At 51.3% G+C, this 25,747-nt stretch overlaps 1 protein-coding gene across 5 annotated transcripts in view; it reads right to left on the bottom strand.

Annotated features, from left to right (window-relative positions):
• Positions 1 to 25,747, bottom strand: part of EXOC6B (exocyst complex component 6B) — a 280,446-nt gene that overhangs the window by 105,995 nt on the left and 148,704 nt on the right. For all 5 annotated transcript variants that reach the window (XM_072927819.1, XM_072927818.1, XM_072927820.1 and 2 more), the window contains 8 exons: positions 12,172 to 12,255; positions 12,017 to 12,063; positions 9,680 to 9,800; positions 7,548 to 7,619; positions 7,138 to 7,235; positions 6,302 to 6,407; positions 5,295 to 5,404; positions 477 to 588 (listed from right to left, as the gene is read on the bottom strand). In XM_072927819.1, coding sequence (XP_072783920.1) covers positions 477 to 588; positions 5,295 to 5,404; positions 6,302 to 6,407; positions 7,138 to 7,235; positions 7,548 to 7,619; positions 9,680 to 9,800; positions 12,017 to 12,063; positions 12,172 to 12,255 — 750 coding nt within the window. The remainder of the gene's footprint in view (positions 1 to 476; positions 589 to 5,294; positions 5,405 to 6,301; positions 6,408 to 7,137; positions 7,236 to 7,547; positions 7,620 to 9,679; positions 9,801 to 12,016; positions 12,064 to 12,171; positions 12,256 to 25,747) is intronic.

Here is a 25,747-nt window from a genome sequence, read left to right as displayed (position 1 = left end):
TGAAGTCCTGTGACTTTAACTCAAATCTGTAACATTGCCCAAAATGTAGAGGGCAAAATTCACAACCAATAGCAGAGAAATCTCTTCACTTTCCCACAAGCTAAAGTTCCTCACTTTGTACAACAACTCTGAGCAGTTTTCCACGCAAACATTTCATGGGATGCTCCAAAACATCACCTCTAAAAGTGCCTGAAGGAGCTCCAAGGGACCTCCCGTCAACCTGTCCTGGAATCAAAAAATCCAGGAATGGTTTGGCTTGGAAGGGACCTCAAAGATGATGGAATTCCAACCCCAACACCTCCTGCTATCCCAGGTGGAGCCAACCCCAGTGTCCAACCTGGCCTTGGGCACTGCCAGGGATCCAGGGGCAGCAAATCTGGGAATTCCAGCCCAGCCCCTCCCTGCCCGGAATTCCCTGCCAAGATCCCATCCATCCCTGCCCTGTGGCTCCATTCCCGAGGGAATCCACATCCCACCTCCGTCAGGCCGACGTTTTTCCTCTTGATGACGTTCTGTAAACAGTTGCTCAGGGTCCGGGTCAGCAGCAGGTTTGTGGATTTTCTGATCATGTCGTCGACTTCTGTGGAGCTGCAAAGTCAAAGTTAAAGAGCAATTTTAAATTTGGTTGTTTGATGCAGAGCCAGAGAATCCCAGAGTGGTTTGGGTTGGAGGGAACCATACAGATCATCTCCATCCTTTAAATTTCATGGCTGAGAAATGGGTGTGGAGCATCTTTTTGCTCCATGGAAAAAAAAAATTCCCTGGGAATTCTCCTCATCCTCCTCCCTGACTGTCCCCTGCCTCACCCCTGAGCAGTGCCCACAGGAGCTGATGTTTGAAATGCATCAAAACACAACAAATTCAGGCCTTTTTATCCATGTTCCAGGAGGAAAGGTGAATTAACACCTGCAAATCCCACATTCCTCAGCCTCACATCCACGAGGGGCTGGTCCAAGGAAGAGCCACACATGGAATCAGCACAACCCCAAAACTGGGGATTTGCATGGGAAATCAAATCCATTTACAAGGGAAAAGATCTCCAATGGTGAAACCCCAAATGAAATCTCCCCAAAATCCCCCTCTCAGCCCTTCCTGGGCTTTTAGACAAATTTACAGAACCACGGAATGGTCTGGGCTGGAAGGGATCTCAAAAGGAAATGGGAAAAATTGCAGAGTGGGCGAGGTCACAGGGAATGGGTTTAGACGGACACACTTCCAATGATCCCTGGATTTCCACACAGGGGCTCCTCAGCACAGCACAGCTCCCATCTCCTGGACTGGTTTGGGTGGGAAGAGACCTTAAATCCCACCCCATTCCCAAACCCCATCCATGGGCAAGACACCTCCCACTGTCCCAGGTGGATCCAAGCTCCAATGTCCAGCCTGGCCTTGCACACTGCCAGGGGCAGCCACAGCAAATCTGGGAATTCCAGCCCAGCCCCTCCCCACCCTCCCAGCCAGGAATTCCTTGCCAAGATCCCAGCCCAAGCTCCCCTTTCCCAGTGGGAGCCATTCCCTGGCTCCTGTCCCTCTGTCCCTTGTCCCCAGTCCCTCTCCAGCTCTCCTGGAGCCCCTTCAGGGACTCTGAGCATTCCCTGGATTTTTCTCTTCTCCAGGGGAACATTCCCAGCTCTCCCAGCCTGGCTCCAGCCCTGGAACACCAGACTGGAAACTCCTGCCCCCATTCCTGCCCTTTCCCAAGTGTCTGGAATGGCAGCGCCGCTGAAATTTGTGGGTTCAGCCCCTCCGAGGTGCTCACGGTGCCACCTCTCCTTTCTCCAGGAGCTTTAGCCAACCCCCCCTGCCAGAGGCTCCTTGGATCTGTGCTTGGCTCTGGATTAGCCCTGACAGCACCAGGAATTGCCTCCTGCAGGAGGGGCAGGAGAGGGAATTCCCGACGGGAAGGCCGGGCTGTGACTCTGCTCCTCCCGGTAAATCGAGCTCCTGACCTTCGGCTCCTTCTCCTGCTCCTCCTGGCAGAGGGGCCACGTCTCAAAGCTGGGACTGAGGTGGGAAACAAAAGCCAACCTTGGAGTTATCCCAGGAGAAAGCTGGGGGACGTCGGGATGCTGCAAGTGGGGGTGGGAATGGCTTGGATGGGATCTTGGCAAGGAATTCCTGTCTGGGAGGGCAGCGAGGCCCTGGAGTGGAGTTCCCAAATTTGCTGTGGCTGCCTCTGCATCCCTGGAAGTGTCCAAGGCCGGGCTGGATGGGGTTTGGAGCAGCCTGGGATAGTGGAAGGTGTCCCTGCCCTTTGTATCCCAAGTTCTTCCAGGATTGGGGCTTTGTTTGCAAAAAACCAAAGCCTTGGTGGATTAGAGCTGATCATCCTTCCACCCACTGCTTCCCAGAGATACTCCCTATTTTCCAAGGGGAAATTCCACTGGAAAAAGCGAGGGGGTTCTTTTAAAGACACCCTGATGGACTCAGCGTGTAAAAAGGCGAAAGTGCTGAGGAGATAAAGGACGTTTTCCTGCTCTAATCCAATTAATAGTGCTGATAATAAAATTCCCAAGCCCTACAAACCCACCCGGAGCTCCAAACTTTCCCCAAGTGAAAATAACTCCCACAATAAAGGAGAACCCTCCCATCCAACAAACACAAGGAGCTGCTTTAACAAAATAATTAGGGGTGATGGCGGGGGGTGGTGAGGGGGAAAGAGAAAATAAAATGGGAGCTGCACTTTGTGCCAGGGGCAGGAAAAGGCTTGAAGGGAACTGTCTGGGATGATGACAGCTCCTGTCCCGGATCCCGTGGCAGCTGTGGTGACCTCGGGCCCCTGTGAGTGACGGGCTGACCCCCAACACTCCGGGGTGCTCCGTAAATGACAGGGCCAGGGCAGAAAAGAAAGGCAAGAGAAAAGGGAACTGCCTGCCGGCTTTGTAGCCAAGCTCCCTAATAAAACCTAATTCAAGCTGTCAGGGTGAAATGAAGAAAGTGTCAACAGGGGTTTGCAGAGAAATATTCCAAATGTTTGGCTCCGAGAGAGCTGGAGTGGGGCTCCCCTCCCCACCACACTGCTCTGAAAGGGCTGGAAAATCCAATGTGGAAAGGAATTTTAATAACAGGTCCAGAGGGAGCCCTGGGAGGGACCCACGGGGACAGAGGCAGTCACCCCGGCCGTGGGGAGCAGCACCCATGGGGAGAGGGGCCACGGTGAGCCCGGGGTGAAGGAGAAACTCCCGAGCACCCAAAGCGGGGAAAGGGCCTCTCCAAAGGGGCATTCCTGGCTCCAAGGAGGGCAGGAAAGCCCTGGAGAGCCTGGGGCAGGCACTGGAATGGCTGCTGGGTCCCCAGAGCTGCCCCAGCTCCACAGGAGCCACGGGGGATAGGATGGGATGGGATGGGATGGGATGGGATGGGATGGGATGGGATGGGATGGGATGGGATGGGATGGGATGGGATGGGATGGGATGGGATGGGATGGGATGGGATGGGATGGGATGGGATGGGATGGGATGGGATGGAAGACAACTTAAATCCCATTTGGATCCACCTCCAGGGACATCTTCCATGATCCCAAGTGGATCCAACCCCAGTGTCCAGCCTGGCCTTGGGCACTTCCAGGGATCCAGGGGCAGCCACAGCAAATCTGGGAATTCCAGCCCAGCCAGGAATTCCTTGCCAAGATCCCAGCCCAAGCTCCCCTTTCCCACTGGGAGCCATTCCCTGGCTCCTGTCCCTCTGTCCCTTGTCCCCAGTCCCTCTCCAGCTCTCCTGGAGCCCCTCCAGGGACTCTGAGCATTCCCTGGAATTTTCCCTTCTCCAGGGGAACATTCCCAGCTCTCCCAGCCTGGCTCCAGCCCTGGAGCAGCTCCGGGGCTTTCCCTGGGCTCTCTCCAGCAGCTCCAGTGTCAGGTCATGGCCAGGATACGAAGCTCCCAAGGAGCTGGAACTGCCCCCACCCCAATCCAGCCTCGTGTTTGCCCCGGGGAGGGAAGGAGGATGAATCCTTCCAGCCAAACTCTTGTCCTTCATCTCCAAACCCCTCCGGAGCTGCCAACGCTGCTGAGGCAGCAGCAAAGCCCCAGCTCCTGGCAGACCCCGCTGGTTTTCAGTCTCACACACGTACACATGGGTGAAACGAGCATCAAAGCACCCTGGGATGCAGCAGGGAGGGTAAACACGTGGAATATTTTGCTGGCTTTTTTTTAAATTAAAAAAAAAAATCACATTATTTGTATATAAACTCCCCGAAGAAACAAGAACAACAAAAGCACGAAACCAGCAGCTGAAACTCGTTCCTGACCAAAAATCCAACCCTCAGAGTGCTCCTGACAACACTTCCATGGAACCACGGGATTCCCATTCATTGGGGAGCAGCGAGGGGAGCCTGGGGGACCAGAGATGCTGACGAGTGGCCATCAGCTGCTCTCCAGACACCCACCTTCATTTATTTATTAAAAGAACGACACACAAAAATCTCGGAGGAAACAGCCCCAACTGGGATCATCCTGGGAGTGTGGAATTCCCTGGAAGTCTCCAAGGCCAGGTGGAGGAGGCTTGGAGCACCGTGGAAGGTGTCCCTGGGATGGGTTTGTGTGGGAATCCAGGGCTTCCCTCTGGCTGCCCTGGGACCCTGGCAGGGGTCAGAACCCCCCTGGACAGAGCCCCCAGAGACACTGGCTGTGATCTCTGTCCATGGAAAAGAGTTTTCCATCTTACAGGATGAATTACAAGCTCTGAGTGTTTGATATAAGTAATAATTAAGTGTGGCATGGGTGCAAAAGTAAAATTTTAGGATTCTAGATAAGGGGTTCAAAGGGGACAAGATGGAGGGAATTGGGTGTGCCTTGTCCTTTTTCTCCTTCTTCATGCCCTCCATGTTTCACTGTGGTGTTGGCATTTTTCTGTTGGTTCAGGCTGGGGACACACTGTCCAACGTAGGTGACAGATAGTGGCACGTTATTGTAAATCCAGCACAGGTAGTTTGTGGTATTTAATGTTTGTACCATCCCACTGAGGGCAGAGCCCCACACGCTGCCCTGCAGGACAGAGCTGCGGCAGGGCAGCAGAACATGTTAGAGATAAACAGAATAAACAACCTTGAAACAGCACAGACCAATTATGGCTTCTGCTTTGGCAGCGGGGCTGACAGACAGAGACTTTCTACAACCTCAGAATCATCAATAGCTCAGATTCCAACAGGTTTGGAGATGATCCCCAAAGTTCCTCCCATCCCAAACCATGCTGGGATCCCGCCAGCCAAAATCCCACTGCTCCAGAGCCACTTCCAGGCTGGGCAGGCTCCATCCAAAGGGTGAGGATCCACCTGAGCTCTCTGAGTTTCCCACCTGAGGTGCAGGTCCTCGGAGAACTTGAGGCAGGCGTAGATGAACTCCTTGATCTGGCTGTAAACCTTGGGCACGAACTCCGAGAAGGGGAACTTCTTTGGGAAGGGTTGCTGGAAAACACGGGGGAGAGCTCCAGAGGGAGAGCAGGAACAGCAGGGAGGGCTCTTCCAGCCAGGCAAAACAATTCTGGGATTTATCCTGGATTTTATCAACGCTTCAGCCAAGGGGGAGAGCAGATAATCAAAATGGCACCTGGAGCAGGAGGGGCTTGGGGCCATTCCCTCATTCCCTCTCCCAACTTCTTTCCCCTCCCTCCTTGGGAAGACCTGGAATTCCTCCCCCACCATGCACGAGGTATTTTCCTGCTCACCTCCCCCAGGTGCTGCCCAATGACCCCAAAAACCAGGAGCAAACAGATTTTCCAACACCAAATTTTTCCGGTTTTTACTCCCCGCACTCAGAGCTGGGAGGTGCAGGGAGCAGCTGAACCCCAGGAGGGAATTTTGGGGCAGGACACAGGAATCTGAACCCTTGACTGGGATCACCAGGGCTGGACTTGCTGCCTGCCAGGCGTGGAGCATGGGGCCAGGCAGGATTTAGGATTCAGGGAACATCTGGACACGCTTTGGTTTTCCAAGCTCCTGCAAAGGCCAAGATCCACCACTTTTCTGAGCTCTTTTTCTCTAAATATGAGACTAAAACCAACAAAGGTCAATCCCAGGGTCCAAAAAATGAGAATAATTGCCACTGGAAATGGGTATTTCTACCTGTGTGACAGAACACTCTGAGAGGAACACAAATCCCAGTTCCCTCATCCACACCAGGAGAAATGCATCCCATGGGAGGAATATTTGATCTTTCCTATTGTTTTCCTTACTCTTTTAGTGTTGATTTGGTTTGGGTGGTTGATTTAGGGGTTTTTTGGATCCTTTCAATGCCCACAAAGGGCGTGAGGTTCTCCTGCCCCAGCAGCCAGGCCAGGCCGCTCTCCCCATTCCAGGATTTACCTTTTCAAGTTCAGCATCCTGGAATGGGAACTGTCCAACGATTTTCCTGTAAGCTTCTTCATTTGACACCGGGATGGGGCTGTAGTTATCCGAGTCAAGGATGGTTCTGGGAAAAGAAAATAAAAGTTAGGGATACAAATGTGAGGGGAAAGTTTTCCTGCTGGGCCAGGAGAGTCCCAGGAGCTGGTGCCAGGCTAAGATGTGATCCCAAATTCCTGCAGCAGCAGCCAGGGACAGCCCAAAGCAGCCACAGCTCGGTGATGGAGCGAGGGCACAGAACCATGGAATGGTTTGGGTGGGAAGTGACCCTAAATCCCAGCCAGTGTCACCCTGGCATGGCAGGGACACCTCCCACCACCCAGGGTGGCTCAAAGATCCATCCCAACCTGGCCTTGGGCATTCCAGGGATCCAGGGGCAGCCACAGCAAATCTGGGAATTCCAGCCCAGCCAGGAATTCCTTGCCAAGATCCCAGCCCAAGCTCCCCTTTCCCAGTGGGAGCCATTCCCTGGCTCCTGTCCCTCTGTCCCTTGTCCCCAGTCCCTCTCCAGCTCTCCTGGAGCCCCTCCAGGGACTCTGAGCATTCCCTGGATTTTTCCCTTCTCCAGGGGAACATTCCCAGCTCTCCCAGCCTGGCTCCAGCCCTGGAGCACCTTTGGGGTCTCCTCTGGATTTATTCCAGCAGCTCCATGGCAGGGGTGGCCCTGGATGGGCTTTACAGTCCCTCCCCACCCACCCCATTCCACGATCCTACAACTGATCCCCCAAAAACTCCCACGCAGGGGCCGGAGCCCCTCAGTGAGGGGAGTGCCAGGAGGTTTTCTGGGAGCCTCTGACCTGAACACTCCTGCCCACTTCTTCAGCAGGGTCTCACTGTACTGGTCCTGGATCTCCAGCAGCATGTCGAAGAGCTGGTTCACCGGGAAGCCGTAGCCCTGCAGAGGGAATGAAGGCACCACGGGGCAGTTGGGGATCATTGTCTGAATTTATCAGGGGCAAATCCTCCTCCAGCACCACCCCTGGTGCATCTGGAGGGGTTTAGGGGCTGACTGACCACAGGAGCAGCCCCCAGCGCTGTCCCAGGACCAAGGGCTGGCTGAGGTGGCCAAGCTTGGTCCTTGCACAGACCAAACCAGGCTGTCCCTCTGGTAATCCACAAAAATGCCAAAAAAGGAGCTTGGCCAGCCCAGCCCAGGTGCCAAAGCCCTGCTGGGCAAACTGGGAGCACCAGGAGAGGCCCCACGTACCTGCAGCGTGTCGGCGAAGAGCACAATGAGGTTCTTCAGGTCCAACACCAGGCTGGGGTCGGAGCAGTAGGACTGCAGAGAGGAGAACACGGCCGTGAGTGCGTGGCACAGCCCAACCCTGCCCTGAGCCCCGACCCCCAACCCCTCAACACCGATAAGAACTGCCCCGGGGCAGGGCTGATAAGGGTGTCTGTGCTCTCCGGGCTGGAGAAGGCTTTGGGCTGCTCCAGAGATACCTGAGGTGTGTCTGAAACTGCCCAGGAGCTGCTGGGCAGCCAGAGGAGATGGCTCCCATGATGTGGCACGAGGACAGCGCCTCTCATTTAAAATTTACCGTGTTGTGTCTGACGGTAATGAAGCATCTCAGCCCAGGCTGAGGGAAAACACGCCGGGTTCCAGCCCCAGCACGGGGATTCATCCTGCTCCAAACCCCCCAGACACTGCTCAGCGTCCCCACAGCCCCCCCAGCCTTCCCGAGAGCGGCCAAAAATGCCTCCCCGTGCTGAAAAATGCGAAGTTTGAGACAGAGGCTGCCCAAATATAGACTCAGAGATCCCAGGCTGGAAAGGGAGCGGGATTTCGAGCCCGCTGGAAACTCCAGGAGGAACGGCTCCATTAATCAGCGGGAAGCACTGGGAGACACACGTTTTCCATCTCCCTGTCCAAAAAGGAGAGTCAGGAAGAAAGATAATGCCCTGAAGCATCGCAAGTGATTAAAGATGTCCCTGTCTGCGGCGAGGAGGAAAATCCAGGGATAAATTTGTCTGCCTTGGAAGGATGGAAATAACCTCAGCAAGGTGAGACCCTCCCTCAAATCCCAGTTAGAGCTGCAGGGCACTGGTTGGACTGGGAGTGCTCAGAGCAAACGGTGGTGGCCACAAGGTTGGGAAATCACGGAATGTTTCGTGATCGCTGACAAAGCCTCCCCTGGCACCACTTCAAACAACCTGCGTGGCAACAAAGCTGGGAACACCAAAAAAAAAACCCCGTGGCTGGTCCTGGCTCAGCCTCCTGCTCCCAGCTCGCAGAAAATCCCACTGGAAACAAAAACAAACACAGGTTTGCAGCCCGGGGGGGTTGGTGTTTATCCCCTCTGGTAGCACAGGAGCTCGGGGGGAAGGAGGCAACTTTGCAGTCAGCTGGATGGGGATGGAGAACACCAGGAAACTTCTGGATTCCCTCATCCCAGAGAGATCCGGGTTCATCAGAGAGATCTGTGTCCATCTCTTCCCACCCGAGGTGCTCCTGGCTCTCTCCTGGGGTTCTGTCTCCCTGGATTTGGTTTTTCAGCCCATTTTCGGTCCATTTTCGCCCCATTTCTCAGCCATGAAATTTAAGGGATCAAGATGATCTCTACGGTCTCTTCCAACCCAAACCACTCTGGGATTCTCTGATCTTGTGTGACAAAATATGCTTTTCATCCCCCAGTTTTTTGGGGAAAAAATCAACTTTGCAGTCACCTGGATGGGGAAGGGGATGGAGAACACCAGGAAACTTCTGGATTCCCTCATCCCAGAGAGATCCTGTTTCGTCAGAGAGATCTGTGTCCATCTCTTACCACCCAAGGTGCTCCTGGCTCTCTCCTGGGGTTCTGCCTCCCTAGATTTGGTTTTTCAGCCCGTTTCTCAGCCCATTTTCTGCCTATTTCCAGCCCATTTTCAACCCATTTTCAGCCCATTTTCCGCCCATTTCTCAGCCATGAAATTTAAGGAATCAAGACAATCTCTAAGGTCCTTTCCATCCCAAACCACCCTGGGATTCTCTGGTTCTGCATCAAACAAGGTCATGTTTCGTTGTGCCAAAAAGATGCTTTAGCTCCCCCAGTTTTTCTGGGACAAATCCCTCTGCTGATGCGCCTCAAAAATTCCGAATTAAATAATTATGAAAACACAAAACCGCCGTTTTACTCTTCAAAATACCGAGTTTGACAGGGAAATGCGTTCAACCAAGAGGCTGAAAAATCCGGAGAAAGAGAATTATCTGTGTGTCTGCATTGCTCCTTTAAACACTCATTGGGAAAGAGGGAAAACAAAGAATCCTGAGTGGGGGAAAAAAGGGAAAAAAAGGAAAAAAAAGGCAGAATTGTCAAGGACAGTCAAGCAACAGCTGAGCTCTGCCGGGCTTTTACTCACGGAGTGGGTCCTGAGGGCCGCGATGGTTTTGGACAGGGCCATCTCCCACAGCTCATCAATATAGGCCCGATTGACCAGGCCCTGGGTGGTGTGCAGGATGTGATCCTCCACCACAAAAAACCTGAAATGCAGAAAATGCCACCAAAACGTCACATCTGAGGGGTCAAAGGACATCCCTGAGCCCCCTCGGGCAAGGCTGGGGCGTCCACGGGCTCTGGATTTGAGGGATCTGTCAAATCCAGGCAGCTCCAAGCGCTTTATTCCCTCGTTTTTAATTTCACTTTGTTGGAGGAGGGAGTTGAAGCCCTCCTGGTGCTGCTCTCTGTGTGTACACAAAGGCAGAATTCCCCCTCCACGGGTTCTCCACCTCGTTATTCCCACAAGAACCACGGATTAAACTCTGCTCCAGCCAGCAGCAATCCCACCAAAACCGGGGAAAATGCTCTGACTGCAGGGAAAGATGCTTTATCTGCAGGGAAAAACACTTTATCTGCAGGGAAAAACTCTTTATCTGCAGGGAAAAATGCTTTATCTGCAGGGAAAACTGCTTCATCTGCAGGGAAAACTGTTTTACCTGCACGAAAAACACTTTATCTGCAGGGAAAACTGTTTTATCTGCACAAAAAACACTTTATCTGCAGGGAAAACACTTTATCTGCAGGGAAAAACTCTTTATCTGCAGGGAAAATGCTTTATATGCAGGGAAAACTGTTTTACCTGCACGAAAAACACTCTATCTGCAGGGAAAACTGTTTTACCTGCACGAAAAACACTCTATCTGCAGGGAAAACTGCTTTATCTGCAGGGAAAACACTCTATCTGCAGGGAAAACTGCTTTATCTGCAGGGAAAAACTCTTTATCTGCAGGGAAAACTGCTTTAAGTGCAGGGGAAAATGCCTGAACTGCAGGGAAAATCCTCTCTCCCACCCAGCCATTCCCAGGAAATCGATTTGCTCAAATCTCCAGTTATCAACTCTGCTGCTCCAAAAGTGTTTTTCCAGGGAATGAGGGTGAGAGTTGGCATTTCAAATGGTGACACGTGAATTTCCAGGTTTTCCCAAGGAAATCCAGGCCAGGAGCAGGGAGCTGCACGAGGGGAGCAGCACACGTGGGACTTGTGGTGGTCGTAATTCGGTGTTAAATTATTCTCATTATTAGCTGAAGAAAAAAATCAAATCCTGTCCCATTTTCATGGATCAGCAGCCTTTGGAATTCTCCTCTCGGAGCTCAGTTTGGGAGGATTTTTGTTCAAATTCAAGCGTGACAAAAAAAAGCAGCCCTGGGGAATGGGGAATCACCTCCTTCAGCAGGAAAATGATTAAAGATTAATTATTCACCATTCCAGAATCATTAAGGCAGAGGGGCCATTCATGTTGTTAGCGGGGCAAGAAGATGCACGTAAAACACAGGGATCGTTTATCCTCAAATCCACAAAAATACATGGAAATTCCCAGAAATTCCACTAAATCCCCAGAAATTCCAATAAATTCACAGAAATCAATAGAAATTAGTAGAAATTCCCAGAAATTTGTGGAAATTCTAAGAAATTCCCAGAAATTCCAAGACGCTTACAGAAATACACAGAAATTTGTAGAAATTCCCAGAAATTAATGAAAATTCCAAGAAATTCACAGAAATTCCAATAAATTCTCAGAAATTCACAGAAATCCACAGAAATTTGTAGAAATTCCCAGAAATTTGTGGAAATTCTAAGAAATTCCCAGAAATTCCAAGACACTTACAGAAATACACAGAAATTTGTAGAAATTCCCAGAAATTTATAAAAATTCCAAGAAATTCCCAGAAATTCCAATAAATTCCCAGAAATTCCCAGAAATTTGTGGAAATTCTAAGAAATTCCCAGAAATTCATGAAATTTCCAAGAAATTCACAGAAATTCCCAGAAATTCCCAGAAATTCCCAGAAATCCCCAAAAATTCCAATAAATTCCCAGAAATTCACAGAAATCCCCAGAAATTAGTAGAAATTCCCAGAAATTTGTGGAAATTCTAAGAAATTCCCAGAAATTCCAAGAAATCCCCAAAAAAATTCCAAGAAATTCCCAGAAATCCACAGAAATTCAGAGCTTGCCAAAAGAGCTGGCAGGTCCCTCCCCGCTCCCCATAGTGACACAGCAAAGAGGATAAAATTCACTTTACAAAACTTAAAAAGAAAAAACCACTGGGTTTTGGGGTTTTTTTTTGGTCCTGTTTTGGCTTTGAGGACCACCAAAAATACCAACATTCCCTCCTCTCCCAGTTTTGGGGTTTTTTTGGGCTCCTCGGCAGCCCAGGACACCCATTTTTAGCGGGGCCGTGTATAAAAGGAACACCTACCCTACAATTTGATTGAAATACTTCCTGTAGCCATCTAAAGTTTCGTGCTGCAACAAAGAGAGAGGGAGCAGAGGTCAGAGCCCAGGTGGCCGAGGGCAAGGCGGGATTTTGGGGGTGAGCGGGAGCCCCGGGATGACATTCCAGGACAAACTGACCATGTTGGAGGGAGGCTGCAGCACCAGCCGCGCTTGTTTTCTCCTCTGCTTCCTGTAGTAGCTCTCAAAGGTCTCCCGGGCTCCCTGGAAAACAGGAAAGGGTCATTGCAGTCGCCAGGATGTGCAGGAAGAGCTCACTTGGGAATGTAAATCGTGGAATCGCTGAGGTTGGAAAAGCCCTCTGAGATATGGGAGTCCAACCATGCCCCAATCCCCCAGGGCCACATCCACCGGGCTGTGAAACCCCTCAGGGATGGAGATTCCAAACCTCCCGGGGCACCTCCAACTCCTGACCCCCCTTTCCATGGGGAAATTCCTGCTGCTGTCCACCCTGAGGCTCCCCTGAGGCCATTCCCTCTCCTCCTGTCCCTGTTCCTGGGAACAGATCCCAAATCCCCCCGGCTGTCCCCTCCTGGCAGGAGCTGTGCAGAGCCACAAGGTCCCCCCCTGAGCCTCCTCTGCTCCAGGCTGAGCCCCCTCAGCTCCCTCAGGAACTCTCCAGCCCCTTCCCAGCTCCCTCAGGAACTCTCCAGTCCCTTCCCAGCTCCCTCAGGAACTCTCCAGCCCCTTCCCAGCTCCCTCAGGAACTCTCCAGCCCCTTCCCAGCTCCGTTCCCTGCCCTGGCCCTGCTGCCACCCCCAGCTGGGACATTCAATGTCCAACCTTGTGTTCCTCCAGCACAAATGTGGAACTTTCCTCCAAAATTCCATTCAAGTATCAGAGTACAAAGAGTTTATCTGAGAACACCCGACTCAGGTACAGGAACGCTCCGTGCCCAATTTCTGGGATACGGAGGGACGTGTCCCGCTGCTTTCCAGCTGCTTTGTCCATAATTACGACAAATATTGGATTTATTGATCCGTGAAACAACCAATGATGGCGCCAGCAAAGAGAATGGGGAGGGCAAAAGACACCAAAGACACAAAGAGGGGGAATTAAAGGCCAGGTTGGAGAGGGCTTGGAGCACCCCGGGATAGCTGAAGATTCCTGACCCATGGATGGCCTTTAAAGGTCCCTCCAGCCAAGCCCTCCTGGGATTCTGCGAATTCCAGAATGTGTTTGTGGTACAGAATTCCAGAATGTGTTTGGGGTACAGAATTCCAGAATGTGTGTGGGGTATGGAATTCCAGAATGTGTTTCGGGTACAGAATTCCAGAATGTGTTTGGGGTACGGAATTCCAGAATGTGTTTGGGATACAGAATTCCAGAATGTGTTTGGGATACAGAATTACAGAATGTGTTTGGGATACAGAATTCCAGAATGTGTTTGAGGTATGAAATTCCAGAATGTGTTTGGGGGACAGAATTCCAGAATGTGTTTGGGGTACGGAATTCCAGAATGTGTTTGAGGTACAGAATTACAGAATGTGTTTGGGGTATGGAATTCCAGAATGTGTTTGAGGTACGGAATTCAGGAATGTGTTTGGGGTCCAGAATTCCAGAATGTGTTTGAGGTACAAAATTCCAGAATGTGTTTGGGGTACGGAATTCCAGAATGTGTTTGAGGTATGGAATTCCAGAATGTGTTTGGGGTACAGAATTCCAGAATGTGTTTGGGGTACAGAATTCCAGAATGTGTTTGGGGTACAGAATTCCAGAATGTGTTTTGGGTATGGAATTCCAGAATGTGTTTGGAATACAGAATTCCAGAATGTTTGGGGTACAGAATTCCAGAATGTGTTTGAGGTACAGAATTCCGGAATGTGTTTGGGGTACGGCATTTCACAAGACGACTCCCATGGCATTGGGAGAAATAAACTCGAGCTCGTTTTTCCCAACTTTGCCGCGGCTCTGAGTGTCCAGAGGATTTCCATCCCACAGCGGAGCCCTCTCCATGGCCAGCAGCCCTGGGCTGGGCTCTGGGGTGGTTTTTGCACCAGCCCAGGCCCCAGCTCAGCATCCCCCTCCTGGAGATCCTCAGGATCCAAGGATGTGCTCCAACCTCCCGCCCCGGCCCCGGGGCCATCCAGCCCTGGATGTTTCATCCCTGCCCATCCTCCCTCCTCCACACCCGCCCTGTTTTCTGTCTGAAATTGGATCACAAACATCTCAGGGAAGGGACAACGTCTCGCTTTGAACTGTTTGGAGCCAAGGGGGAGAGAGAGAGAGAGAAAAAAAATAAATAAAATAAAACCAACCCAACTGCGCCTCATTTAGAATTCACAAAACAAACAACATGCAACAACAAATATCACCTGAGCGAGGCACCAGCTGTCAACCTGCTCCTCTCCAGAAAATAAATTAATTAAAAGCAAAACCTGATGGTAATTTAATGATTCTCCAGCTGTTGTGGCATTATACAACCAGGCTGCCTCGGGATGCCCTCAGCTTCCAAGGGCTTGTGAGGAGCCATAGCCTGACTTGCTCCTTGTTTTTTCCAAGTGCAGCTCCAGGCTCCAGCAGGAATCAGCCCAGGGATGTGCCCAGAGCTCTCCCACCTAATTTTACCCTTCCCAAAGGTGTCAAAATCCATCCAAAAAACCTTTTCAGGTGCTAAAATCGATCCAAAAAACCTCCTTAGGTGCTCAAATCCATCCACAAAATCTTCTTAGGTAGAAAAATCCATCCCCAAAACCTTCTTAGAAAATCCATCCCCAAAACCTTCTTAAGGAGAAAAATCCATCTCCAAAACCTTCTTAAGGAGAAAAAATCCATCTCCAAAACCTTCTTAGGTAGAAAAATCCACCCCCAAACCTTTTAAGGTCCTATAATCCATCCCCTAAACCTTTTAAGGTCCTAAAATCCATCCCCAAAAAGTTCTTACATGCAAAAATCCATCAATCCATCCCCAAAATCTTCTTAGGTGCAAAACTCCATCCCCCAAAACCATCCTAGGTACTAAAATCTATTTTAAAAACCTTTTTAGATTCCTAAAACCATCTCAAAAACCTTCTTAAGTCCTAAAATCCATTTTAAGAACCTTTTTAGGTGCTCAAATCCATCCCCAAAACCTCCTTGCCTCTGTGCAGGTGCACTGCAAGGGGATGTGGAGATTCAGGACGTGGATTTTGTCCTTGAATTCTGCTTTTTGTCCTGGCTGAGTCTCAGGGGGGCTCAGGATGAGCAGCTCCCGATCCATGCCGGGCACATCCAGCCATGTGGAGCACAAATCCCACTTTTCTCCTGTAATCAGGTTCAGGACCAACTTGAATCCATGAGAAATTTGGTATTTTAAGAGAGATTATCTTAGAAACAGAAACTGTGACTCAACATTTCCCTGTCAGGGCTTCCCAACACTCCCAAAAGCCGTTTCCCTCAGGAAAGGGAAGGATCCCGAGGCAGAAATCAGGGAGAGACCCAAGAAGAGGAGGATTATCACAATTTTATCTAACCAAGAGACAAAACAAGGTGGTGCCTGAAGTTAATAAAGATAAACTCAGTGCAGGGAGGAGTGATCTCCCTTTCAGCCCCTCTCCAAGGCCTGAAGTCTGGCGATTCTCAGGATCCTGGTGTTGTCCACGTCCTCTCCACCACAGGAAAACCAAGGAAAAAGGGATTGTCCCACTGCCACCCCACCGCTGAGGGACCAAACCAAAGGGATTTGTTAAATTCTGCTGGCCCTTGGCTCTCCAAACCTCCACGAGCAGCACAAACCCCCATGACCATCTCCATCCTCATCAACCCAGCCCTGCTGGCATCACTGACACCTTGGAGTGAAGCCACTCATTAAGCTGAAGGAAATTACTTAAATAATTGAATTTTGGGGTAATTTAAAGCTGAAGGTGCATTTTTTCAAGCATTTCTTTAATAAATGAACGTGTGGCACCATCAAAGGCAGGAGCACAGCGAAGCTGAGCCACCACCACCATGGCTGGACACTCACACCAAACCCCTCGTTCACGGTGCCAAAATTAACGAGTAATTAGTTAATCATTGGGCTGGCAGGAGCTGCCATTTCCCCAGTGTTTTGTGGTGGCCTCAAGGACTCGTTGGACTCTCGGAGTGGCCCGCCAGGAGCAGGAGGCCTCAGAGCAGTTTCAAGAGCAGATTTTGGAGGTTTCTGCTGAGACTGCACCAAGCCTGGGCAGAGCTGGGATCATCCCTCATCCCCAGCTCCAGGACCCTGCCTGCTCATCCACACTTCTCCTCAGGAAAGAACGGACAAGGAGCCACCCCACACCCGGCTTCACTTCCCCTGCCCCACCACAGCCATGTCCCACCCAATTCCACAGAATTCCAGACTGGTTTGGGTGGGACCAGGAGCTGAAAGATCTCCTTGTTCCACCCCATCCATGGCAGGGACACCTTCCATGATCCCAGGTGGATCCAACCCCAGTGTCCAACCTGGCCTTGGGCACTGCCAGGGATCCAGGGGCAGCCACAGCAAATCTGGGAATTCCAGCCCAGCCAGGAATTCCTTGCCAAGATCCCAGCCCAAGCTCCCCTTTCCCAGTGGGAGCCATTCCCTGGCTCCTGTCCCTCTGTCCCTTGTCCCCAGTCCCTCTCCAGCGCTCCTGGAGCCCCTCCAGGGACTCTGAGCATTCCCTGGATTTTTCCCTTCTCCAGGGGAACATTCCCAGCTCTCCCAGCCTGGCTCCAGACTCCTGGAGTCTCCTCCCATGGGGGATTTTCCCCACCAGCTCCTCGGGAGCACCACAGGATGGGGAAGCTCCCCAGCTCCTGGGGCTCAGGGAAGCACGGGAAGCAAAATTCCCAACCCACTGCTCAGCTCCTTCCCCACGGGGACAAACCCCCGGCCACGTCTCCATCCCGGTTGTACCGATGGCTCTGAGGAAGGTGAAGCACCTGGGCCAGCTTCACCGCAATCTCTGAAGGTTAAAATTTCTTTGGAGGCTCTTCCAGAGGAAAAACGTGTTTTCCACAGGCAGGAGAAGCAGAAGTGACCAGAGCTGGGCTGGAGCTGCCACAGGAAGGCCCCACAACAACCTGACTCCCATCCTTGGCTGGATTCTCCTCAGCCTCAGAAGGTTTTGGGTGCCACCTCCTCGCTCCAACCCACCAAGGGAACTGCAGCAGAAGGGAAGGAGCAGCGAAGGCCTTTGAAACCATTCCCAAAGCGAAAATCAGAGAATCCTATTCACATTTTAACAGTTTCCCCAAGATTTATGGCCCAGGGACCTGCCAGCGTGACCAAACCCATCCCCTCACGGCACTGCTCCCCGGGTTCTCCCTCCTGAGCTGTTTTTGGCCGCCCCAGGAATCAGGGACGCTCTCACAAGAGGTTCCTCCAACAAAAACCTCGTCCTCCCCACAGCCCCTCTCCTGACCCTGCTCCCATTTTTTATCCTCTCAGTTCCATCCCTTTCCCCTAAGTGCATTCCTCCCTCATCTCCTCAGATATTCCCACTGCTGCCACGTTACATTCTCCTCCAAATGGAAAATATTTCTTCCTCTTCGTGGCAGCTTGAGCTCAGACCACCCAGTTTCCCACGTTTGATCTGTTCAGGACTATTCAGCTTCTCAGGTCTCCAGATAATCCATTACTCCTCTGAATTCCATGCCTGAATCCTGTTTTTCTCTGGATAAAAAACCCCAAAAAGCAAAAAAACCAAACTAACACATTGACCAGACCGAGAATATTCCAGAGCCAACCAGGAGATCCTGAGTTTTCTGGGCTACCCAGCTGAAGCTCCAGGTGGGATTTGTGTTTTAGGGCTGCTCCTCTCTCACAGTTTGAGGGAGAGAACGGGAGGAAACAGCCTGTTGGGAAAGTTTAGGTTGGATTTTTGGGAAAATTCCTTCATGGGAAGGATGGTCAAGCATTGGCAGCGCCCAGGGGGGTTTGGAGTCCCCGTCCATGTGGATGTGACACTTGGGGACACGGTCAGTGGTGGCCTTGGAACAGCTGGATTCGATCCTGGAGGGCTTTTCCAACCTCAGCCATTCCAGGGAACCCAGCCCTGGTGCTGGGCAGAGGAGCTGCTCCTTTTCCATTCAGCTTTAATTCCACCTTCACCCAGCTCCCAACCCCTCCGAGGGAGCAGAGGAATCCAAAGGATTCCTGGCTCCCAAAGGACCCATTCCTTGTAATCACCGGTCCAGGAAAAACCCTCAATAACGCCTCATATTTGTAAAATTACCGGGCAGAACTCTCCTGCTCAAATTAGCCCCGGAGTTCACAGAGTTGGCAGGGAGAGGGGGATAATTACCAGCGGGGATGAACACCACAGAAGGGAAAACAGAGGATAATCACAAGAAAGCAAAAACAGCAGCTGAACAAACCCAAAAATGTTTCGGGATTCAGGAGCAGCGCGGAGCTGAGAGCCAAGCGAGCTGGGATTACACCAGGAAAAATGTGCTCCTGGTTTTATCCTCCAGGAATCATTAAAATGCCCAGGGAAATGGGACTTTGGGAATTCAGGTGACAAAGGTTTGGAGCACAATTTCTCCACAAATTTCTTGTGCACTTCATGTATTTCCTACCTGGATAACACAGGGTATCCATAACCCAACATTCCCGTGGGATGTTACTGCCTGAGCCATCCCAAACCCTGCCCACCTGGAACAGCAATAATCATTCCCTAAAAATCAGTGAATCCTCTGAGCTCTGCCATTAAAATCCCATCACAACGACAGCAAGGCAGGGGATGTGCTGCAAGATCTGCTGAGAAGATTCCTCCTGGGAAAACCCAGCTTGTGCCAGCTCACTGTGGATCTACAGACACCAGGGAAATCAATCCACAGAATCCATGGACACAGCCCAAATTCACCAGAACAGCCCAATTTTACACCCACTGGAGGAGGTTTTTGTACCCCCCACCCACAGGGCAGCTCAGTCCCATCACTGCAGCTCTGGTTTAAATAATCAGGGATGAACCCAGTTTAGGATTCTCCAAAACCCAGCACCCACTGGCTTTATCAATGTAACACCGCTAAAATCATGGAGCCATGGAATGGTTTGGGTGGGAAGGGACCTTAAACCCCACCCAGTGCCACCCCTGCCATGGCAGGGACACCTCCCACTGTCCCAGGCTGCCCCAAGCCCAGTGTCCAACCTTGGGACAACCAACAAAGCTTTCCATGGGGCCCACAACCAGTGGGATTGGGAATAACAGGAATTCTGGGACCTGCTCCCTCCACATCCTCACCAAAGACCTGCAGGAGCCCTGGACAAGGAGCCCTGGAAAAGGTCTCTCCACTTTATGTCCCCAAATTTGGTGAAAACTTGACAGACTCAAAGCAGGGCCAATGCCTGGAGAGGTGTGGGCAGGCTGGAGGAACAGCCCAAGGAATTTTTGTCCTTTTGACATCCAAAAGGACAAATTCCAAACATCCCTCCTGGAAAGGGAGAAACCCTGAACCCCTCACAAACTGGGGATCACTGGTTGGGAGTTCCTCTGTGGATAAAGATGGGAATTTTGGGTAGATGGGAAGTTTTTCCACAAGGAGAACAATAAAAATCCATGAGATTGGCTGGAGCAGGGTGCTGATAACACCAAGCTGTGGGTTTTGATCCCTGGTGCTTCCCTCCAGAGCTGGATCCTTGTGAGTCCCTTCCAAGCCAGAATATCCCGTGATTCCATTAAGCAGCAGGAAAAAAAAAATTCACAAAGCTGGATCCCAGTCTCCATCCTTGGAACCCTTCCAGGCCAGGCTGACAAATCCCTGAGAAACCCGGCCTGACCTCCCAGCTCCAGGCAGGAGGTTGGACTGGAGCCCTCCTGAGGTCCCTTCCAAGCCAGGTGGCCCATCCTGGGAGATGGTGGCCCCATCCCTGGAGGTGGTGGCCCCATCCCAGGAGGTGGTGGCCCATCCTGGGAGGTGGTGGCCCCATCCCAGGAGGTGGTGGCCCCATCCTGGGAGGTGGTGGGCCCATCCTGGGAGGTGGTGGCCCATCCTGGGAGGTGGTGGCCCATCCTGGGAGGTGGTGGCCCCATCCTGGGAGGTGGTGGCCCCATCCCCTCACAGCAGGCTGCACAGAGCTCTGCAGCCCTGAGCATCCTGCACAGCACTCATCTCCCAGCCTGGGCTCCAAGTGCCCTGACCACCAATCCACTCCCATGTTCTGCAAGGAGGAAAGGCCAGATCTGGGGCCAAAATCCCATTTCTGAGGGGTTTTTGTCACAATTTAGGCAATTCCAGTCTCCTTCCAACAAAAATCAGGATTTCCTTCCCCTCACACCATCAGCAGGGCCCTGGGCTGTGTCACCCTCACCTGCCTGAGACAGCCCCAGCTCAGGGCTCCGTTTTAATTTGTCTGCAAGTGCCAAACACCACATTCATGCTAAAAACCCACTGAGTCCAACCTGGATCCCATCCCTGCTCCCCCCTCACAACCCTGGAATTCCAAACCCAACCCCAATTGCTCAACAGCTCAGCGCAGCAGCTCGGATGAGACACATCTTACCAAAAGCAGCACAGAGGCTTTAAAACCTTAAAAATCACCATTTTTGTCACTCCAAAATCAGCTGAAACAGGCAGGGATTTTTTTTTTTAGGGTCCAGCACTTCACAAACACCAGGAGCTTCCCACCCTGGAAAGAGCTGCCAAGAAAAGCAGCTCAGAAGAACGATCCTGACGTGCCCCGGAGATGTGTGCAGATAAGAGAAGCCCGGTAGCCACTAATGAGGCACAAAGAGTCCGACTCCCGAGCAGATGCTCCGCTTGGAAAAACCTAAATATTCCCAACAAATCTCACGGAGCGCATGGACGCGCTCTCGCAGGTGCTCGCCGGGGAGAGCTGGGATCAAAAACGGAGGCTCCCGTTTGTTGACTGTAAACACCCCCTCGATACCGAAAACACGGAGATGAAGTGGGGCAGGAATTGCGTGGGGGGAAGAGAGAGTGGCTGCAAGAGGCCTCTGCTGCCAGCCGGGCAGGATTTGGTCTCCTCCGCCCATCCCTGACCCCGACCTGCGGCCTGGAACAAGCAGCAGCCGCCCGCTCCCTCTGGAAGGGGTAAACCCCAAATTCACGGGGAATTTTGCATTTTGGGTGAGGCAGAGTGAAAATTTAACAAGATAAAAATCCATTTAGATTCCGGTAAAATGCGCCGCTTTAAACTTGCTAAATGTATTTTTTAATCTAGTAGCTGCAGCCCTAGCAAAACTACCCCAGCTTAAGAGAAAAAATACAAATTTTCACACTAAAAACTAAGAAACAAGAAAGACTCCTTAGACCTTAAAACAGACAAGGCAGAGTAACATAAAAGTTCTTTCAATACTTTCTAACAAAAGCTGAGTACAAGTGTAACTAGCTATAAATGTAATGTAAAATCAGCAAAATAAATATGCATAAACTTATTATGAAATTCTGTGCATATGAAAATTAGTAAGAGTAATAAAAAAAAAAAATCAAGAGTTCTCAGAAGTACACATGTCCATTAAAAGGCAATAAATCCCAACAGGCGTCCACAGCGCTATAAACACACCCATTCCCTACAAATCTTTATTAAAATTATAAAATTTAATTTTTCATCCGTGTTTCATGGGCATTTCAGGGCTTGGATCCCTCCTGTCACGCGTTTAAAAATGAATTATTTGAGAGCTGGTGAAGAGGAAGGAGGGCAAGAAGCACAAGCAAAGGTGATCCCAAAGGAAAAGAGTCTCCAGAGGTCAGGAGAGGCTGTGGCTCCCCATCCCATGAGTGTCCAAGGCCAGGTTGGACAGGGCTTGGAGCAGCCTGGGACAGTGGGAGTGGCACTGGATGGGATTTAAGGTCCCTTTTAAGCCAGGACATTCCATGATTCCATGAAATAACCAAGAACTAGGCAGGGCCTCAGAAACCTCACCTGGAAGATCCAACTCTCCCTTCCCTCTCTCCCATCCTTGGCTTGGCTAAATTCATTTAAAGCAAATTTGAAAGCAACAAAAATTTACCAAAAAAAAAAAAAAAAAAAAAGAGGTGGGGAAAATAAAAAGTTTGAAATCTGGGTCCAACAGATCCAATGAGTCCGAGCTCCTGGCCAGGCCTGCTCGGGACAACAGGGAACACGTGGACAAGGAACACAGGGAAAACAGGGAGCACACGGACACCAATATATCAGGGAATGGTTTGAAACCCCATTTTCTCCAGAGGGAATGGTTTCAAATCCCATTTTCTCTGGGGGGAATTGTTTCAAACCCCATGTTCTCTGGAGGGAATGGTTTCAAACCCCATTTTCTCTGGAGGGAATTGTTTCAAACCCCATTTTCTCTGGGGGGAATGGTTTCAAACCCCATGTTCTCTGGGGGGAATGGTTTCAAATCCTATGGGGAATTGTTTCAAACCCCATTTTCTCTCTAGGGAGAATGGTTTCAAACCCCATTTTATCTGGGGGGAATGATTTCAAGCTCCGTTCTCTCCAGGGGGAATTGTTTCAAACCCTATTCTCTCTGGGGGGAATGGTTTCAAACCCCATGGAGAATTGTTTCAAACCCCATTTTCTCTTGGGGGGGATGGTTTCAAACCCCATGGAGAATTGTCTCAAACCCCATTTTCTTTTGGGGAGAATGGTTTCAAACCCCATGGAGAATTGTTTCAAACCCCATTTTCTCCTGGGGGGAATGGTTTCAAACCCCATGGAGAATTGTTTCAAACCCCATTTTCTCTTGGGGGGAATGGTTTCAAACCCCATTTTTTTCAGGGTAAGATGCTGGATGCTTTTCCTCAGCTCTGCTGCAAAAGGCACCGCTCGGCCCAGGCTCCTGGCTCAGCTTCTCCCACTCTCCACCGGCCACGGAAGAGTTAACCACGAGGGAAAAAGGTGAGATTCCCCCTTTTCCCCCTTCCTCTCTGCTCCTTCCTCCCAGCAAAGCAGGCCATTACCCCAGCCCGGAGCCGCAGCCCCATTGTTCCCAGCCCTGGATATGGGAAGCAATATCCATTTTCCATTTAGACCAGGGCAAAGCCTTTAATTTCAGCCTCCTGCCTGCAGCTGGAGTTCCCTTTTAACTCCTGGGCCGCAGGAGTGAAGACAGTTTTATATGGGGGAGAACGCTGCAAAGGCCACTTTAATATGGTCACATGTGGGAAGGGGGGAGCTTTTCCGAGGGCCCAGTAATGAGGGGCAGCGGGATATTGCACTTCCCATCTGGCTGCTCTGCACAGCAGGGAAAAGGCTCTCCTGGCTTTTTAAGGACAGGCCCCACTGCAGTAAAACAAAACACACCAAAAATAAACAAGAAATGGAAGCGTGAGGAGGAGATGCCCTCTAATGTTGGAGCCCGGCAGCACATCCCGCGGAACTGGGGGGGAAATTGGGGGAGTCGGGCAGGGATGAGGCAAAGCGTGAGGGGTTTGGGGCATCCCGGAGTTTTGGGATCGTCCCACACCTGGGACAGGTTCCCCACACGCTGAGGGGGGCCAGGGCCACCTGTGTTTGTGCTGGTGTGGCCATGGAGTGTGGCCCTACAGTGACCCAGGAAGGTCCTTCCCGTCCTGTCCCTGTCCCTGTCCCATCCTGTCCCTGTCCCTGTCCCTGTCCCTGTCCCTGTCCCATCCCTGTCCCTGTCCCTGTCCCGTCCCTGTCCATGTCCCATCCTGTCCCTGTTCTGTCCCTGTCCCCACGGATCCTGAAAAATCTGATTAGGGAGCAGCGTTGGAAGAGGGAAAACAGCCTGAGTAACGAGCCTGGCTTTGGGAATCCAGTGTCAATCCATGGAATGCCTTCCCAAAGGAATTTCGGAGCAGCCAGGTACTGCCAGAGCCTTCCCAGCTCCTAATTAAGCATTAATTAACCCAACCTCTGAGCCAGGGTTGGGACAGCAAAGGAGGAGTTTCCATCCCAAACTGATTAGGGAGCAGCATTGGAAGAGGGAAAACAGCCTCGATACGGAGCCTGGCTTTGGGAATCCAGTGTTAATCCATGGAACGACTTCCCAAAGGGATTTTGGAGCAGCCAAGTCCTGCCAGAGCCTAATTAAGCATTAATTTACCCAATCTCTGAGCCAGGGTCAGGACAGCAAAGGAGGAATTTCCATCCCAAACCAGGGATGCAAAGGGCTCCGATGGATCCGAGGGATGGGAAGGCTGGAGTTGAGATCCCTTCCAACCCAAAGCATTGCAGGATTCCTCCCACTTCAGTCCCTTTTCCAGATGCTCCACTTTTCCCAAAAGCAGGAAACACCAATTTGCTGAGAAATGGGACGTTTTTACAGCCTGTGTGATAGGGAGGGGAGGAATCCACTCTCCTCACTCAAATCCAAGGAATTCAGAGAGATCCTGATGTTCCCCATCCCATGCTCCTTCTGACCGGCTGCTGTGCAGGGAGAGAAAAAAACACAGGATTTTCCCCTTCTTTCCAGGGAAGCACCACAAAAGCAACAGCTGGAATGTGGGGACCAGGAGGAGAAAGACAAATTTTGGACATGATCAGGGTTTCTCCTCTTTTTGCAGGACAAAGCCACCCGTGACAGAAAACTGCCACTGGCAAAGTGATGGAAAACCATGGAATTGAGGATTTGAGAGGAAAAAAGAAATCCTGGAGGAAATAAAATTGCCAGAATTGCCTGTTGAGGCTGGTGGAAGGGTCAGGGAGCTCCTGTCTCCAAATTCCAGAGCAGACAGCCCTGGAGCCAGCTCTGATCCCAAGGTCCAAGCAGGGCTCCAATGCCTCCCATCAACCTCCAAGGGTGGAATCAAGAGTTGCTCTACTCCTGAAAATAAATATTAAAAATAAATAAATAGGGATTTCTATTCCTTTTTACTGCACGGGAAAAGGCATGGAAGGCACTTTATTCCCACTTTATCTGGGAATAAAGTGCCTTTCAATTCCTTTGGATTCTTCCAAATGCCACCAGTGCTTCCAGGAAAACCAAACATTCTCAGGATGCAACAAGCAGCGACCCCTGCTCTGCAAACAACTATTGGAACCTCATTTCACTGAAAATCAAGAGCAGAAAATGGAATTTCTCTACCAGACAAAGCCAGGGGAGCTCTGAGGCAGAGCAGGAGCCACCCCCTGCCCTGCCCGCAGCACAAATCCATAAATTCCCGATTGTCCCAGCAGGAACAGCCAGCACCAGCCCAGGTGCTGCTGAAAAATAACACAACAATGGCCTGGACAGGGAATTCCAGCTTTTCCAGCATTGTTCTCAGCAAGTCCTGGAGTGAGGACACCCCGAGCCACAGGACAGGTTGGAATAGCCTTGGGTGGGTTTTGTTCCATAGGTTTATCCAAAGGTTCCTGCGCTGTGTGAACTCCTGGTGTCCACAAAAACTTTGTCAACAACTCAGGGAGAACGGGGGCAGGAGCAGAACAGGCTGGGAGCCCTGGAAAACCACGGGAATGGATCCAACCAGGCTTGGGCAGATCTCTAAGGAAAGGTGGGAATTCCCTGCGCCCTTCAGGTGAGAGCCCACCTGCAGAGCTGCTCCTGTTCCTGGATCCCAAATTCAGGAGGACGTGGAGCTGCTGGAGAGAGCCCAGAGGAGGCCCCGGAGCTGCTCCAGGGCTGGAGCCCCTCTGCTCTGGAGCCAGGCTGGGAGAGCTGGGAATGTTCCCCTGGAGAAGGGAAAATTCCAGGGAATGCTCAGAGTCCCTGGAGGGGCTCCAGGAGAGCTGGAGAGGGACTGGGGACAAGGGACAGAGGGACAGGAGCCAGGGAATGGCTCCCACTGGGAAAGGGGAGCTTGGGCTGGGATCTTGGCAAGGAATTCCTGGCTGGGCTGGAATTCCCAGATTTGCTGTGGCTGC

Source organism: Taeniopygia guttata, chromosome 4 (assembly GCF_048771995.1).
Source record: "Taeniopygia guttata chromosome 4, bTaeGut7.mat, whole genome shotgun sequence".
NCBI classification, from domain to species: Eukaryota; Metazoa; Chordata; class Aves; order Passeriformes; family Estrildidae; genus Taeniopygia; species Taeniopygia guttata.
The sequence above is the reverse complement of the archived record's forward strand: the minus strand, read 5'-3'. Positions and strand labels throughout refer to the sequence as shown.